The 15,540-nt window shown below is 46.9% G+C and overlaps 1 protein-coding gene across 5 annotated transcripts; it reads left to right on the forward strand.

Annotated features, from left to right (window-relative positions):
• The first annotated feature begins 1,204 nt into the window (after positions 1–1,204).
• NTAN1 (N-terminal asparagine amidase) lies at positions 1,205–15,296 on the forward strand. 5 transcript variants are annotated; one of them, XM_036827647.1, is made up of 10 exons: positions 1,206–1,381; positions 7,201–7,303; positions 7,380–7,445; positions 7,730–7,838; positions 9,717–9,790; positions 11,338–11,391; positions 11,933–11,986; positions 13,007–13,104; positions 14,439–14,552; positions 14,947–15,296. In XM_036827647.1, the coding sequence occupies exons 1-10, from the start codon at positions 1,301–1,303 to the stop codon at positions 15,124–15,126; spliced, it is 933 nt and encodes a 310-aa protein (XP_036683542.1). In that variant the 5' UTR covers positions 1,206–1,300; the 3' UTR covers positions 15,127–15,296. The 5 variants fall into 5 exon arrangements, with proteins under 5 accessions (XP_036683543.1, XP_036683542.1, XP_036683544.1 ...); XM_036827648.1 differs by lacking the exon at positions 11,933–11,986 and having other exon boundaries at positions 1,205–1,381; XM_036827649.1 differs by lacking the exon at positions 7,380–7,445.
• Positions 15,297–15,540: the final 244 nt, after the last annotated feature.

Genomic DNA, 15,540 nt, shown 5'->3' on the forward strand with positions numbered 1-15,540 from the left:
GAGTTCCAGGGTCCATCATTTTGTTTGTCTGCTATGGGCAGGTCTTCTTTAATGAGAAGTGGCTAATTCATACAAGTGTGAAAGGACCAGTGTCATGGGTGTCAGACCTGTCTTCTCTTTCTAATCGGCTGTGTGACCTTGAGCAAGTTACCTAGCCTCTCTCTGAGCTCCACTTTGAAAATAAGTGGAAATTACTAATACCTACTTTATAGTTGTGAGGATTTGATGAAAATGCACGTAAAGTCAGCTGTTTGGTTATCTTGTGAGAAAGTCTAGTTAAGCTGGAAGCACTTTCATGGGAAGGTCTTTTCAAGGCAAAGGTAACTTCCGTTTCACTTGTATTACCTACTTGGTACCAACTTAAACAATCTCAACTGGAGAGGAAGGGCCAGAGGGCCCCACCTGCCAGGCAGTGCTTATTACAGCATCCTATAGACATTCTAATAGGTTTTGCTCTGTGTGAAGTGGGGCCTCTTTTTCGTCTCACCAGTCTTTTGTAAAATTATTTTTGTTAATGTGGAGTTGGATCTATTTGGGTAATATTTCCAAGTTTTAGAATAGCTAAAACTATTCTAAACTCAGCTAAGGTGAGAAGTCTCACGCCAGGGTACCTGTCCTCAGTAGGGTCTGTAAGGTATCTTGCTGATCTTTACTCCCAGGGTTCTTAGCCCACCTGTGAGTGCCTACTGAATGTCAAGCACCAAGTGTTATTAATGATTTCTGAATGTGTGGGGCTAGCAAACTTTAGGCTCCATTTTCCCAGTTTAAGACAGGTTGTGTTTACTATTAAATACAATCCTATGGAGCAGCACGGCAGGTTGGCAAACTCGGAAAACTTGCTCAAGGTCACTATGGGAAGTGGTACAGCCGTGATATGAAACTAGGCAGGCGGCGACCCCAGAGCCCGCACTCAGGCCAGGTTGGCTGAAATGTGAGCCTGGCCCTGAGGGCAAGGGCCCTCGCGATGAGCGCAGCTCTTCCTCCCTCACGCTTTCAGAACTACATTTCCCAGCGCCCATAGCGGAGGCGGGCCGCTCCCTCCTGTTTGGACTACGTTTCCCATGGAGCCATGCGCCCCCTTCCGCCCCCGTAGATTTCCTCAGCCTCTTGGGGCTGCACCGCTTCCGTCGGACTCCACTTCCCGGTGGCACCCGCGGCTGGGCGCGGCGGCGGGGCGGCCCGAGAGAGAGGGAGAGGGCGAGGGCGAAGGCGAGGGTGAGGGCGGGGGCAGGGGCGGCGGGCGGCCCGCGGCTGAGGAGGCCGCCGCCTCCCTGGGCCTGCCGGGGCGGCCGCCTCCGCGATGCCGCTACTCGTGGAGGGGCGGCGAGTGAGGCTGCCGCAGTCCGCTGGGGACCTCGTCCGAGCCCACCCGCTTCTGGAGGTGAGCAGGGCCCGGGCGGGGGGCTTCGAGGCGGGCCCGAGGGAATCCGCAGGCGGTCCAGAGCCCTCCTCACCCCGCCGCCACCACCCGCTCTCCCCGAATCAGGCTCGAAACTTAGCGCAGCGGAGGTGCTATCGGCACATCCGGAGCCCAGGCCGCCGGCAGCAGAGTTTCTGCCCTCGCTTGAGGCATCTGTGGAGCTTTTACCTTCTTTGGACCTTAGAGGGCATCTGCTGAAGCCCCTCTTTTTCGAAGGGACGGAACGGGGGCCCAGAGAGGTTAGGTGACTTGTCCAGGGTCGCCCAGCACCGCGGCTTGAGGACACCCCGGGACCCCCTTTTTCCAGACAGGGCGGTCCCAACCTCCAATCCGGACTTGGCCCGTTTAGGCAAATCTGGGCAGCGCCCTTGCTCGCTCCCTCGCCGGGGATCCCCACCCGTGGTGAGCGCGGCATCGTCCTTGGGTCCTCAGGAAGCAGGAGGTTTTCTGGGGTGGGCAGGGGCATCCTGGCGGGTCGCCTAGTCTTCTAGACCCGGGGCCTGGGGCTCCCGGTTAGTTTCAGTCGGAAGAAAGGGCCCTATTTTCCCCCAGCTGGGCCGTGTTGAGGAACCACACCCTATGGAAGGGTTTTTTGGTTTGTTTCCTGCTTTTGTCCTTAGATGGACCTCTGAACCCTTAGTCCAGGCTTATGCAGAGACTGTTTGGAAAAGGGTTCTTACTGTAAAAAAAAAATCCGAACCCAACCTCCCACTTGCCCCAGATCCAGCTAAGGGGAAATCAACCATTTCATTGATTTAAGAGATTCATGTTGAGCCTCTAATGTACGTTGCCTATGGTGTTTGCCTCTTTCCCCACAATCAGGACATTTACAGGGTGGGGATGGTTTTTAATCACAGGGTGGCTCAAATACCATGACTGTTAATTAAGTGCCATAAAGGGGGAAAAAATGCCCCTTTTCACCCTGCAAAGTGAAGCCGGGGAACCTGATTGAGTCTGTAGGCTTAGGGAAGGTATTTTTGGGTTTTCTTCTGTAACAGTTGCAGGGTGATTTTGTCTGCATGCTTGTTTTGTTTACTTTCCTTTGGTCTCTCCCCCAGAATGTAAGCTTCCTGAAGGCAGACAGTGTGTCTTCGTATCCTCAGAGCCTAGGGCAGGCCCTGTCAGTGAATCTGTGCTTTGTAAATATTTGTTACACAAATGTCTGAGCAGAATGACCCCTGAAAATGACCCAAAAGATGAGGCGGGGGGGTGTTACTGACGGGGAAAAGAGGACAACTCTGTGTGATTCTCAACTTGCATTTCAAGAAAACAATAGTGATATTAACCAACACATACTGGGCACCTAGCAGACACTAGGTTAAGTGTTAAGCACTTTCCTTGTACTGTGTCACTGCCACACCATGAACTGGTGCAGTTGGGAGTACGACTCACCAAGGGAGAAAAAGTGCAGCTGCCTAAAGAATATAGGTGGCACCCTATTTTTATGTCTGCTTGAAATTTTCTATGATAAAAAGTTAGATCAGTGTCCAAGGCAGCCCCCTAAGTGTGGAGACAGGGGGAATGAGATGAGATACCAGGGCGGCTGGCCCCCTAGAAGGGAGGTTTGGCCTCTTTGGGGAGACGTGGCCTAGAAGTGCTGTGTGGTGGGGACCAGTTTGCCTTACAGGAACGGGGAGGCGGGGGTGGGGGCACTTCCATCTCAGCAGCCTAAGGGAAGAGGGGGAGGGCATTCTAGCTGAGCAAGCTGGACTGTGCCCCGTAGCCCCTGGGCGGGAGGGGAAGGGCCCCGAAGGCGGGTGGACTGGCCCGTTTCCCTGGCAGAGAGGGCAGGAGGGGCAGAGTGGAAGATAAGCCGGGAGAGGTAGGTCGTATCTAGGTGGCAGGGGTTTAGATGGATCTTTCAGCTGACGTGCAGTGTGGAGAAATGAAAGGTTTAATTATTTTTTTTAATAACAAGTAGTGTCCCCTTGGTAAGAAAATAGAAATTATAAATCTCAAAAAGAAGAAAAAAGAACCATGCTTCACATTTTGCTATACTTTTTTACATGATAGCATACTGTATATTCTGTTCTATAATGTGTCTTTTTCATGTGACAGTAGGTTGTGAGTATGCAGTAGCAGCACTTACAAGCCTGTCCGTAGCTATGCTTAGCATAGGATAGTAGTAACAACAGCAACAATGATAGCAACGCCGTGGAACTTGCTGAGCATCCCAGCCCTAGGAAGCAGGTACTGCTGCTGTTCCCATTTTACAGATGGGGACTCTGAGGCACAGAGGGTGGAGTCAGTTGCCCAAGATCCCACATCCTGTGAGTGGTGAAGCCTGGATCGCAACCCAGGCGGTCTGCCTTTGCCTCTAGAGCAGCAGTGCTCAATACGTTAGCCACTGGCCGCATGTGGCGATTTACATTTAAGTTAATTAAAATTTAAAAATCAGCTCCTCAGTCAGACTAGCCACGTTTCAAGTGCTCGACAGCCACGTGTGGCCAGTGGCTGCTGTATGAGACAGGGCAGGTACAGATCCTTGCCATCGCTGCAGAAAGCGCCTTTGGGCGGTGCTGTCTAGAGCCTTTGTTCTTAACCAGTCACTGGACGCTCAGGAACTGGTCCTGCGGCCTCTTGAGAAACAGTCCCATGGAATTCCACGTAACTTAGTTCCTGCCTTTAAGCATGCGCAATATTTATGCTCTTTTCCCATTAGGAACATTCACGGAGCTAAATCTTTTTTTTTATTATTATTAATTTATTTATTTATGGCTGTGTTAGGTCTTCATTTCTGTGCGAGGGCTTTCTCTAGTTGTGGCAAGCGGGGGCCACTCTTCATCGCGGTGCGCGGGCCTCTCACTATCGTGGCCTCTCGTTGCGGAGCACAGGCTCCAGACGCGCAGGCTCAGCAATTGCGGCTCACGGGCCCAGCTGCTCCGTGGCATGTGGGATCTTCCCAGACCAGGGCTCGAACCCGTGTCCCCTGCATTGGCAGGCAGACTCTCAACCACTGCGCCACCAGGGAAGCCCCTCACGGAGCTAAATCTTTATAAACCCCTGTAATTATTCCTCAGAAGGGTTTTTTTGAGCAGAAAAGCGGGGTGGGGGACCAGAGGTGGGGAATGGTGACAGCCACCCCCTGCAGACCTGCTGTCAGTTAATCCTCCCACAGCCGAAGGAGTGGCCGTCATCAGCCCCATTTCCCAGAGGAGGGGACGAAGCACCGAAGCTCAGCCTAATGCCCAGGTCACTGGCTCAGGGAGAGGCCCCCCCAGCACCACCATGCTCTGTGTCTTCCCCCGGGCACTATATTGCAGGAATTTAGGTGTAAGGGAAGAAAGGACTGAGATAAGGTAGCGCCCGAGGGGTGGGAAGAAGGCTCAGTTCTGAGGGCTGCGCCTGGTGGCGCTCTCATACTTGCTCTCCCGTTTTCTTCAAATTTCAGTGTCACTCATAAGTAGCTTTCTGGGGACACAGCCACGGCCACTTGTCGTGTCATCTATGCTGCTTTCACGCTGAGGAGCTGAGACCGCACGGTCTGCAACGCCCGGGATACTTACTGACTGGCCCTTCTCTGAAACACGTGTACTGACCCCTGGGTTAAGAGAACGGTGCCTTCCGATAGGGACTGGGAAACGAGGATGAGCCGTAGCAGGGAGAGACTGCGGGAAAAGATATGTTTTTGTGAATCTGAGCGTCCAGCGGATAGAAAAAGTTCAGAAAACGACTGCTTTTATTTCAGAAAGGATGCGAGTTTATAAAGTAGGACTGTGTGTTTTTCCACAGAAGAGAACTTTGGCTAACTTTTTTTCATTTTTTAAAGTGAAAGACCAAAGCAATGTTGCTGTTTTCACTTTCTGGCCATTCTCTCTCCTGATAATTTGTGCTTCTGTTTCTCTGGGAAATAATAGTAGGAGCTGTGTCGATGAGAGACGTTGTGATTTTTGGTCTTGGGCATGCAAGTGATAATTCATTTCTCAGAAATAGCTTTGCTTTTGGGTGGTGACCAATTTGTGAAAATGAGTGGTAAAAATTTGCCTTGACTTCTCCCTCCCCTCCCCAAAAAGAACAAAAAGAGGTAAGTATTAAAGGAATAATAAAAAGGAAATTCTACATTCTCCTTTATCTTATCTTGAATTAAGGTGAGAAATGGTGTGAAAATGAAAAGTGCTTACTGCTATGAGGTGTTGCGAGTTTTTGCACAATTGGCTGCATCTCTTTCTCCCTGACTCGGCCGTCCGATCACACACTGCACTTCACTCAGTCCTTAGTTCCTTTCTTCTTTAAAACATTTTTTTTATTGAAGTATAGTTGATTTACATTGTTGAGTTAATTTCTGCTGTACAGCAAAGTGATTCAGTTATATATATATATATATACTCTTTCATATTCTTTTACGTTATGGTTTATTACAGGATATTGAATATAGTTCCTTGTGCTGTACTGTAGGACCTTGTTGTTTATCCATCCTATATAAAATAGTTTGCATCTGCTAATCCCAACTTAGTTCCTTTCTTAAATGGAGGGGCCGGTCTCACTATAACTGCTGCCTTGCTTCCAATTAATGAAAGCTTATTAAAAGAGAACCCTCTAGAACTCATCAAGCATATCATCATGTTTTTTTACATCTCTTGTATTTTGTTAAGTAAGCAAGTACTAACCTAAATTAGCACCAACCGTGAGGAATGGCCAGAAGCCAGTATAAGACCATAAAAATGTTCCCTGGTCTAGACAGTACACAAGCTCTGTATTTGCACACATGGTTAGGAAATTGCTTATTGAGGAGTTTATTTGTTGCAAGTAAGAAGAAAATTATGAAACATTTTAGTGATGCCTCAATTTGACGTTTTTGAAAAAAAAAAGTTTAATTTAGTTCTCATGCAGGAATTAACCACCTGAGTTTTTTCCCCCCAGGCTTACTAATAAGAATTTATACAAATATTCAATTAGTCAGAATTTTCACACCTAATATTAACCTATCTTTTCATAAATTTGCTTATTTATGAGGGCTCCTTTTTGGTTTTCTACTTTAATAACATAATTACATCATAGGACATTTGGAGAATAGAGTGACAGTTAAATGACTTGTGTTTGCCCTGTTCTAACACAATCATGGTTATATTGGTGAATTTCCTTCCAGTATTTTTCCCTATATGTGGCAACATTTTTAGCATTGTTGTATTAACAGCATATTTGCAGCTTAAATTTTTTTTTTTTTTACTCGAATCTTGCTCTTCAGTTTACATTTCCAAACTCTTTTCCCATAGTCTTCATTTTTCATGACTGTGCAGTTAGCAGTTGTGAGTTGGTTCTGCATAATTTACTTGCCTTTTCTGTGGCTGTCCCCAGCTTTGTGCCATTCTCGATAACACAGGGGTTGAGTGCCTTTTGGGTTATTTCCACAGTACAGATTTCCAGAGGTGGGGATTACTAGATTAGGAGATAGGTAAGGTCTGGATCCCTCCTCCTCTTTAAAGGAAGTGAAGAAGGTCTGATTTCTGAGCCACCCAATCCCCTAGTCCATAGGATCTGATTCTCTTTACAATTGTGAAGAGTGGGGAAAAGAGTTTTGCATCTTATTTCACAGGTACTAGAGTCTTGTTCTGTAGGGTGAAAAAAGAACAGAACTTCCTTGTTTCCTTCACATTGTTCCACATGGTAGTTACTGCTGCTGCCTTTTTATTTTAGCTTTTCTGTCAGATAATACACACACCTCAGACCTCACGAGTGTGTGTTTCCCACGTAGGGCACACTTTGGCTCTCTCCACCTCTCTAGTCACTCAATCCTCACTAATTTCCATCACTATTGTATTTTTTTTTTTTTAATTAAACAGGAAAGAGCCAGACTTCTCAGAGGTCAGTCTGTTCAACAAGTGGGACCCCAGGGCCTTCTGTATGTTCAGCAAAGAGAGCTTGCAGTGACCTCCCCAAAGGATGGTAGGTTAGGAAGCAGTGAATTGGGCGTTATCCCCAAAGGCTATTGGATATTTTATTTTATTTCTTTTTTAAACAGGCTCCATCTCCATTCTGGGTTCTGATGATGCCACCACTTGTCACATTGTGGTCCTGAGGCACACAGGTATGATGAGAGAGATGAAGGAAACCGTTAACTTAAACGGACCCGACACGTGGGACCATGAATTTCTCGATTTGCGTTTCCTGGCTCCGCTTACCTCTTCTCCATCTGCATGGCCCCTCCCTGTGGCCCTGGTCAGATGGGTTGGCTGGGCAGCCCAGACGTCTCTATTTTTCCTTTTACAGGCTGTTCAAAGATGAGGCGGTCCGAATGGACAGGCGTAGACCTGGCCTGCTCCCCGAGTTCTCATCGGGAATAACATGAGTCGTTTCACCCTTGTTCTTCAGGTAATGGGGCTACCTGCTTGACACATTGTGACGGAACTGACACCAAAGCTGAGGTCCCCTTGATCATGAACTCCATAAAATCCTTTTCCGACCACACTCAATGTGGAAGGTGAGCTCCACGCTACTCTGTTTTGTGATATTGGGAACTTGACACCATCGCGTAGAGGAAACAGCTGTGGCAGCTGTTCCAGCAACGTGGCCTGTCACCAGCACCGTGGCCGCCTGGTCCCCCTGGAGCAGACCGTGGCCCAGCGTTGGCCCCTCATCAGTAGTTGCTGAGGGAGTGAATGGGTGGCGGGTACGAGGGGAGGTTTGACTTTGAATCTGTAGTTCTGTTCTCAGTAATGTCCTCTTAGATGTCCGTTTTGTGGATATTGCCTTGTTACACCCCAGCGGTGGAATCTCTTCATTCCTTCAGCAGTTGTTTGTTGAACGTTTCCTGTGAACTAGAACTTGTTATAGGGACATAGCAGTGAATGGAGTAGACAAACCCTGCCCCCGCGGGGCTCATATTCCACAGCAAGGAGATGTCAGCACAACAGGATTTTAACGATGGACAGGGCTCTGAGGAACACAAGGCTGGGGAGGAGCCGGAGATGGCCGGGAGGAAGGGGGTGCAGTTCTCAGCGTCGTGGATTCTGTGCAAGAGCTGACGCCTGCCCTGGGTGTCCACCACAGCGCCCAACCCTCTCACCGGTGACAGAAAGCGTGACCACCTGTTTCACGTGTGCGGCCCCGAGATTCAGCTTCCCAGAGCCACAGGGTTAAACGGGAGGCCCACGGCCGCGGCCTGACTTCTGGCTGGTGCTCACGCCTGTCCTCTCCCCTTTCTCTCTCGTTGGCAGGCCTGGCAGGCATCTCATCTTATTTGAAGTCTAAGGCAGCAGTTCATTTGAATGAACTAGTCTAGTCATATGCAAGTTCTTAGAATCCCAGGGGTTTAAAAGACCAGCGTCTCTGTCCGAGTTTCACTAGTGTAACACAGAGCAGTTTTTAAATTGAACTCTTCTCCTGCCAGGTCTGCGACAGGCTGGGCTAGCCTCACAGCTCTGTGGCTTGTGCAGTCGCCAGACTGCTGGGCCCTCCAGGTTACGTAGCCGGGCTGGGCCATGGGCCCAACTCCGTGATTTTCAGCACACAGTTGTGAGATAGAAGATGTCATGAGGCGACTTGATGCTTTGCCCTGTGCTGCTGATGCAGAAGATTCTGGTTCATTCCTCAGCAGGATTTTGTCTGTCAGTAGAAGGGATGTGAAATACGGCCACACTTTCCTAAGCTCTGGTTGCCAGGTTGTCACAGGCTGAGGACCAGGGGTTAGCAGAGAAGTGTGCATGGGGCACTCAGGGTTAACAAAGTTAGTGTGGTCTTTCCAGCTGTAGGGCTTCCTACGTGGAGCTTTGCTGTGCATGGTGACTCCCTTGGGGAGTAGGCAAGGCTTCCCAAACTTATTTAACCCCAAGAACACTTTTTTCTGTTTCATGAGGCCAGTGTTCAGGGGAACACACTTTGGGAAAAGCTGGTGTTGTAGATAAGCATGTGCTTTAGACACAGACGCAGTTTCCTTCTCCGTGAAACGGAGATGCGAACCCGTCTCTCCACGATGCTGGGCGGTAGAGAAGACGGCGTCTGTGCAGGGATGGTGTCAGTCCCGCCCTTCCCAGTTCTGCACCCCAGATCCTCTTAGGCTGAGACTTTTAAGAGGTTTTGGAAGCATCCCGCTGGGGGCGGGTTGATAGTGTGACATGGTTGTCTTCTTCCAGGGTAGCCTTTTTCACCCTGTGCCTCAAGGTGGCCTCACGTTTGTGTTAAGACACGGCTCCGCTCGGCCCCCAGGCACCCGGGCAGGGTCGCAGTGTGCCGCACCGGTTCTTGTGCGTGTGCTGAGGCGTAAACGGGGCCCAGGAGCCGAGAGCTAAAGTTCACAGCAGACCCAGCACACGCTGTCCCGTGCTGTTCGGCCTCTGACCACCTCCTGTCTCTTCGCCAGGCTGGAAGTGCACCTCGTGGGCGGCTTCAGTGATGACAGGCAGTTGTCACAAAAACTGACGCATCAGCTTCTTAGTAAGTCCACTTTTTTCCTCACATTTGATAAAAATATGTATCTATTTTTGCTTAGATAAAAATCCCAATTAGTACAGGACCTATGAGGGGTGCACCTGCTTGGAGCCACACAAACTGCTCAGCTTGGAATCTTCCATAAAGACTGGATAGCAAGGAGCTAAATGCTCAGAGCTAATGGGATGGGGACAAGATTTTCTTTCAAAATAGCAGGTGATGCATCCCGAAATAGCAAGTGCTGTGAATTGTGTGAAAACAGGAACCACCTTCTGGGCAGAAATGTCCATTTTAATCTGAAGAGAATTAAAACCCTGATAAAAGCCAATTTTCCCTGTTAAATTAGCAAATATTACAAAAAAAAAAAAAAGATGTTCTTTGATTAACCATGAGGCAGCGAGGTGGGTGTATTCCTGCAGCACTGGAACATACTTTGGTGTAACCTGTCAGGAAAGCCATTTGGCATCATGGTCCATCATGGCCCCAGTAATTCCCCTTCTGGGAATGTAGTATAAGAAAATAATCCGAAATGTACACAGAGATTTATGCCCAAAGATGGGCAGTAGAATGTTATTTACAATCGGAAATAATCTAATGTCCATTAGTAGAGGAATAGTTATATAGCCATTAAAAAATAATACTTATGAAGAGGTTTGAATTACATGGGAAAATACATATGTACAAAACAATCAGGATATAAAATTGTCTACATCTGAGCTTAGCTGTGCACGGACAAATATGGCAGGAAATATACTGAATGTTAACTGCTAGGATTATGGGCATTAAAAGCCCATACACTTGTATCTTTAAAAACCCACATATTCTTTACACTCTCCTGTATTTTCCAAATTTTTCATAATGATCAAATTTTTTATGACTGATAATCAGGAAAAAAATAGTTATTTAGGAAAAGGGTAAAAATCTTATGAATGAGTTTGTCCGCCCAACCTCTCAGAATGGAGAGAAGAATGGAAAGCCTTTGTCGAAGTTTCCTTCGAGCTTGAGGCTAGGAGCACATCTGTCCCTTGGCAGGCAGGGTTCTGGGCATCAGCTCACGTGGATCTGACCTCTGATAGAGGCCAGGTTGTGACTGGAAGGCTAGTGGATCCGACTCTCTGTCCCCTTCTTGACTTGTTCAGCATATGCTCTGCTAATTAAAGGAACTTTTTTTTTTTTTTAATTGTGTGTCAAATGCCTGAAATCTTTTGAATACTGCACACAGCTCAGAACTGGCTTATATATTGGCAGATGGATTTTGGGGTTTTTTTGTTGCTTTTGTTTTAATATTTATTTCTTTAGGCTGTGCCGGCTTAGTTGCAGCACTCAGGATCTTCCTTGTGGCATGCGGGATCTTTTTAGTTGCAGCAGCATGTGGTATCTTTTTTTAGTTGCAGCCTGAGGACTTAGTTGCAGCATGCACGTGGGATCTCGTTCCCAGACTAGGGATCGAACCCAGGACCCCTGCATTGGGAGCGAGGAGTCTTACCCACTGGACCACCAGGGAAGTCCCTAAAGGAACTTTTTTGACATCAGTTTTTAAATTCTCATTGTAGGTGAATTTGACAGACAGGAAGATGACATTCACTTGGTGACATTATGTGTGACAGGTAAGTTCTGCCATCTTTCCCAAAGCAAAGCTGTAGATTTCGGGGATGTTTTGCCCTCGCTCTTAAAGCAGGACCCAGCATCCGTGCCTCAGTCGCAGACGGCACTGTTTGTCAATGCTGTGATGCCTTCTGGCTTTTCCCATATCTTCTGGGATGGCCTTCCCCGCCCTCCCCACTCCAAATCCTGCTCAACCTCAGTTGAGATCCTGACGCCCCTTGAGTGCAACTCCTCTGTCCTTCCTTGGGATTCTCAGCGGTCTGCTCTGTACTCCTGGGAAGGAGGAGGGGCCAGATCCCGGAGAGGAGCTGCCGCCACGCGTGTAGGCGGCTGGGAGGCCCGGACTCTGGAGAGGCGTTTGTTCGCTATGACCTTACTGCTCTGGGGCTCAGCGGGGAAACAGGGACACAGTCCCTTTCATGTTCTCATTTCCCCCCTTTTGCAGTGGGGGCTCCTTCTTGGCCTTTATTTATGGAAAATAAAAGCGATTGTTTGGTATTTCTTAAAAATTGATCTTAAAATTTCTTTTTTTTTACGTGTTAGAATTAAATGACCGGGAAGAAAATGAAAACCACTTGCCAGTAATTTATGGCATTGGTAAGTAGCGTGTTGATCGGAGGGTTTATTGGTCTCACACTGACAAGACAAGCTCTGGTTAAAGGCCAATTCCACCAGCTAGTAAGCCCGTTGCTATTGGTGTGTCACAGCCTTAGGTTCAGATCCTGACTTCTCGGTGTATTTGCTGGGCAAGAAGCTTACCTTCTCTAACCTTTATCTACAAAATAGAGAAAACATCCAAATCCTAAGGCTGTGAAAAGAAAAAGGGTAGCAAATATAAAGTGTAGGCATCACCCCCGTTAGGGGAAAGCTGAATGTCAGTGGTCTCTGCTCCCCCAAGAGGCCTCTCTGCTTTTTTCCAGCCAGTGCTCTGGGGGCTGGAGCAGGGCATTTGAATTTGAATCTTCTTATACTTAGGGAACTAATTAAGGTATTGATTGAGAACAAAGATCCAAAGGAAAGTGTGCAACCACCAGGCTGAAGAAAACCCAGAACTTCCCTCCCTCCTGTAACAGCCCCTAGGACTCCCAAGGCTGGAATAGGGTGAGCCCGGCTGTCCCTACAGAGGGCTCCTGCCATACCTGTGACATTTGATTTATTCGGCTGGGTGCTCACTGCTTTATTCCCTTTTATTCCCTATACTTTGTATGTCTGAAATGGTTAGTAAAAACCAACACACAAACACCAGATTTGGCCCCAGTCCCAGGCCATGTTCGCAGCCGTGTTTGGTCACAGGGCTGACCAGGGAGGCTTTGCCACGCGCTGCCTGAAGAGATGGCGCACCTCCTGTGGGGGGGACCCTTGGTTCGGAACCAGGTCTTACCTAGTCCAGCTCAGGCCTCAGCTCTTCTCAGCGAGATGCTTGGCTAAAGGGTTGCATTATCCCTTTCCAGGAAGGGAGACGCTACAGACACTTAAGAGTAACTTTGTTCAGTTTCCACTCTTTTCTCTCTGAGGGAGACTCATCCATATTCTATTACATGTGGTGGTGGAAGTGTGAGACTGTGCCAACCCTTGTGGCTTTTGTCAGTAGGAAGTCACCCTGTTGTCCCTCAACAGCTGTCAACATCAAAACCTCAGAGATCTACAGAGCCTCCTTCCAAGACCGAGGTCCGGAGGAGGAGCTACGTGCCGCACGAGCTTTAACAGGAGGACCAGTGAGTTTGATATCATCTTTATGTTACAGGGTTAAGGAAAAAAGGGGGGCATCAAACTCCAAAGTCTTAAGTTTTATAGACCTTAGAAATGAAAAGTTTATGTCAGTTCTTTAAAGTTGTACATGATCAGGAACCACCACGAACACACCATGTAGAATAATAATGAACGTTTTCAGTTATAAGCTCAAGACCCCAGTTCCCTGCCGTGAAGATGTTGGGGAGGTATGTGAACACCCAGCACCCAGATCCAAAGAGAACGAGCCCCTTTTACTTTGTAAGAACTTTACCAGTGAAGCTGCTGTAAAGAAAGGCAAGCTAAGGGGGAAGAAAAGCCTTCTCCCCTCTGCACCTCAGGATCACACTCTCCTCTGGACCAAGTAACTGAACACCAGTTTGCTGGGATGAATTGATTAACCCCAAGAATAATCGAATCACTTTAAAAGTCTCATTGCCTTAGGAGGCTTTTTAATTAAGTAACACCTTCATTTTAAAAGTTAGAAAAATAAAAACCTAAGACTTACACGTTGTTTGAGGAATGGGAGAAAGAATCCTTTTAAAACGCTTAAAGTGTGAAAAAAATAGAAATCGCATTCAGAGCACCCAAAAGAAATCTCACTTATGAAATGCTGCCACTTTCATTGGAAATGTCTGGATTCAGTGGTCTGTTCTGCCAACCCTTTGACATTGTTAGGGATCCTTTTGCAGCCTCTCAAGTAGCGTAACAGCCTTGATTTAGCTAAGATTCAGGACATATTTCAGTCTCAGTAACCGAAATTGAACATTGCTGGTGAAGCTGAAAACTACCATTGGCACATTTGAGAATTCAGGGAATTGATCATTTGGCAAATTAACATTTTTACAAATTGGTTTTTCCCTTCTTTTGATGGAGCAACGGCATGTGTACTTTTAAGTTTCAAGGTTACTCGGGGTGTGAAATAATGAGGCAGTGTTTCATGTAGCATTGAGGAGTGCGGACTTCAGTCAGACACACCTGGGTCTGGGCCTGGCCCTAACGCTTATGGACGTGTGACCATGGGCAATGGGCCCATCTCTCTGAGCCTTGGGTTTCCAGCCAAAATGGGAAAAATGCCATCTTCCTGCAGGACTGTTGTCAGAACTAAACAAAGTAATGTCTGTTTCCCACAAAGTGCAGTACCAGAGAGGTGGAAAGTATTCAGTAAGTAGCAGCTTCTGTTACTATGAGACAAAAATTGAAAGAAGCTTATCATCCAGACAAATGCCTTAATTTCAAGACTACACTGGAGCTTCCATTAAAGGTAGGGTTTAAGCTGATAACATTCCTTAAATTCTATCCTTGAAATGTTCTTTTTTAGATGATTAGTATTTACGATGCAAAGACAGAACAACTTCGTATAGGACCATATTCCTGGATGCCATTTCCCCATGTGGATTTCTGGTTGCAGCAAGATGATAAGCAAATACTAGAGGTGAGAATTTACAGGTTGGGTAAATCTTAAATCTGTGGACCTTGGTTTCCTCATCTGTAAGGAAAAAAAAAAGGGATTAGACTAGATAACAGCAGCTTTTCCTTCAGTGTTTGGAGGATGCCATTGGCAGACCCTGTTTAGCTGCTGTATCAGTCGGGGGTAAGTGGAGTCCTGGATGGACATCTATGCAGGGGAGCAGTAGGCAACCAACTGCTTTGTTCTCATTAACCCAGGACACCTCGTTTCTTATGTAATTTTACAAATTACATATATAGTGATCTGAGAACAGCCTGATTAATGTTTAAGGAGCACAGAGAGACTCTGACATCTTTATCAAAGTAGGGAACAGAGCAGGGTTCTTCTCTCACGCCCCAAATCTTGTTTGTTTTTCCAGAACCTTTCCACGTCACCTCTGGCTGAGCCCCCCCACTTTGTTAAACATATCAGATCTACCTTGATGTTTTTAAAGAAATACCCTTCTCCAGCTAACATGCTGTTTCCTGGAAATAAGGCTCTACTCTACAAAAAAAATGAAGATGGCTTATGGGAAAAGATCTCTTCTCCAGGAAGCTAAAAATAAATAGGAATTACCAAAGAAAGCAACTTTTTGGCATGACAAAAGACCACTGGTGGAGGTAGGAAAGAATATGAATTTGGAATCTACAGCCATTCAGTCTTAGGTCTCTTTCCTTGCTCCGTGTTTTTCAAATGACTTTAAAATAAAATCTTATTTTGGCAAAGGCATTTGTTTAGGTTTACTTTTTGGTTAGTAATGAGAGGCAGAGGAGAAGCCAGCTTTCGCACTGTGCTATAAGCAGCTATTTCAGATACTTGGGTAAGTAAGTCTAATTCTGCTAAATTAAGTGAATGAGGGAAAAAACTGTCATCTATTTTGTTTAAAAGAACAATATTTAAAATGCAGTAAAGTTCGGTGAGAATTTATACATCTCACAGAGATTTTTTTTTTGACCTCAAACTATTTTAGAAG

The sequence above is a fragment of the Balaenoptera musculus genome, chromosome 15, assembly GCF_009873245.2.
Source record: "Balaenoptera musculus isolate JJ_BM4_2016_0621 chromosome 15, mBalMus1.pri.v3, whole genome shotgun sequence".
In the NCBI taxonomy this organism is placed as follows: domain Eukaryota; kingdom Metazoa; phylum Chordata; class Mammalia; order Artiodactyla; family Balaenopteridae; genus Balaenoptera; species Balaenoptera musculus.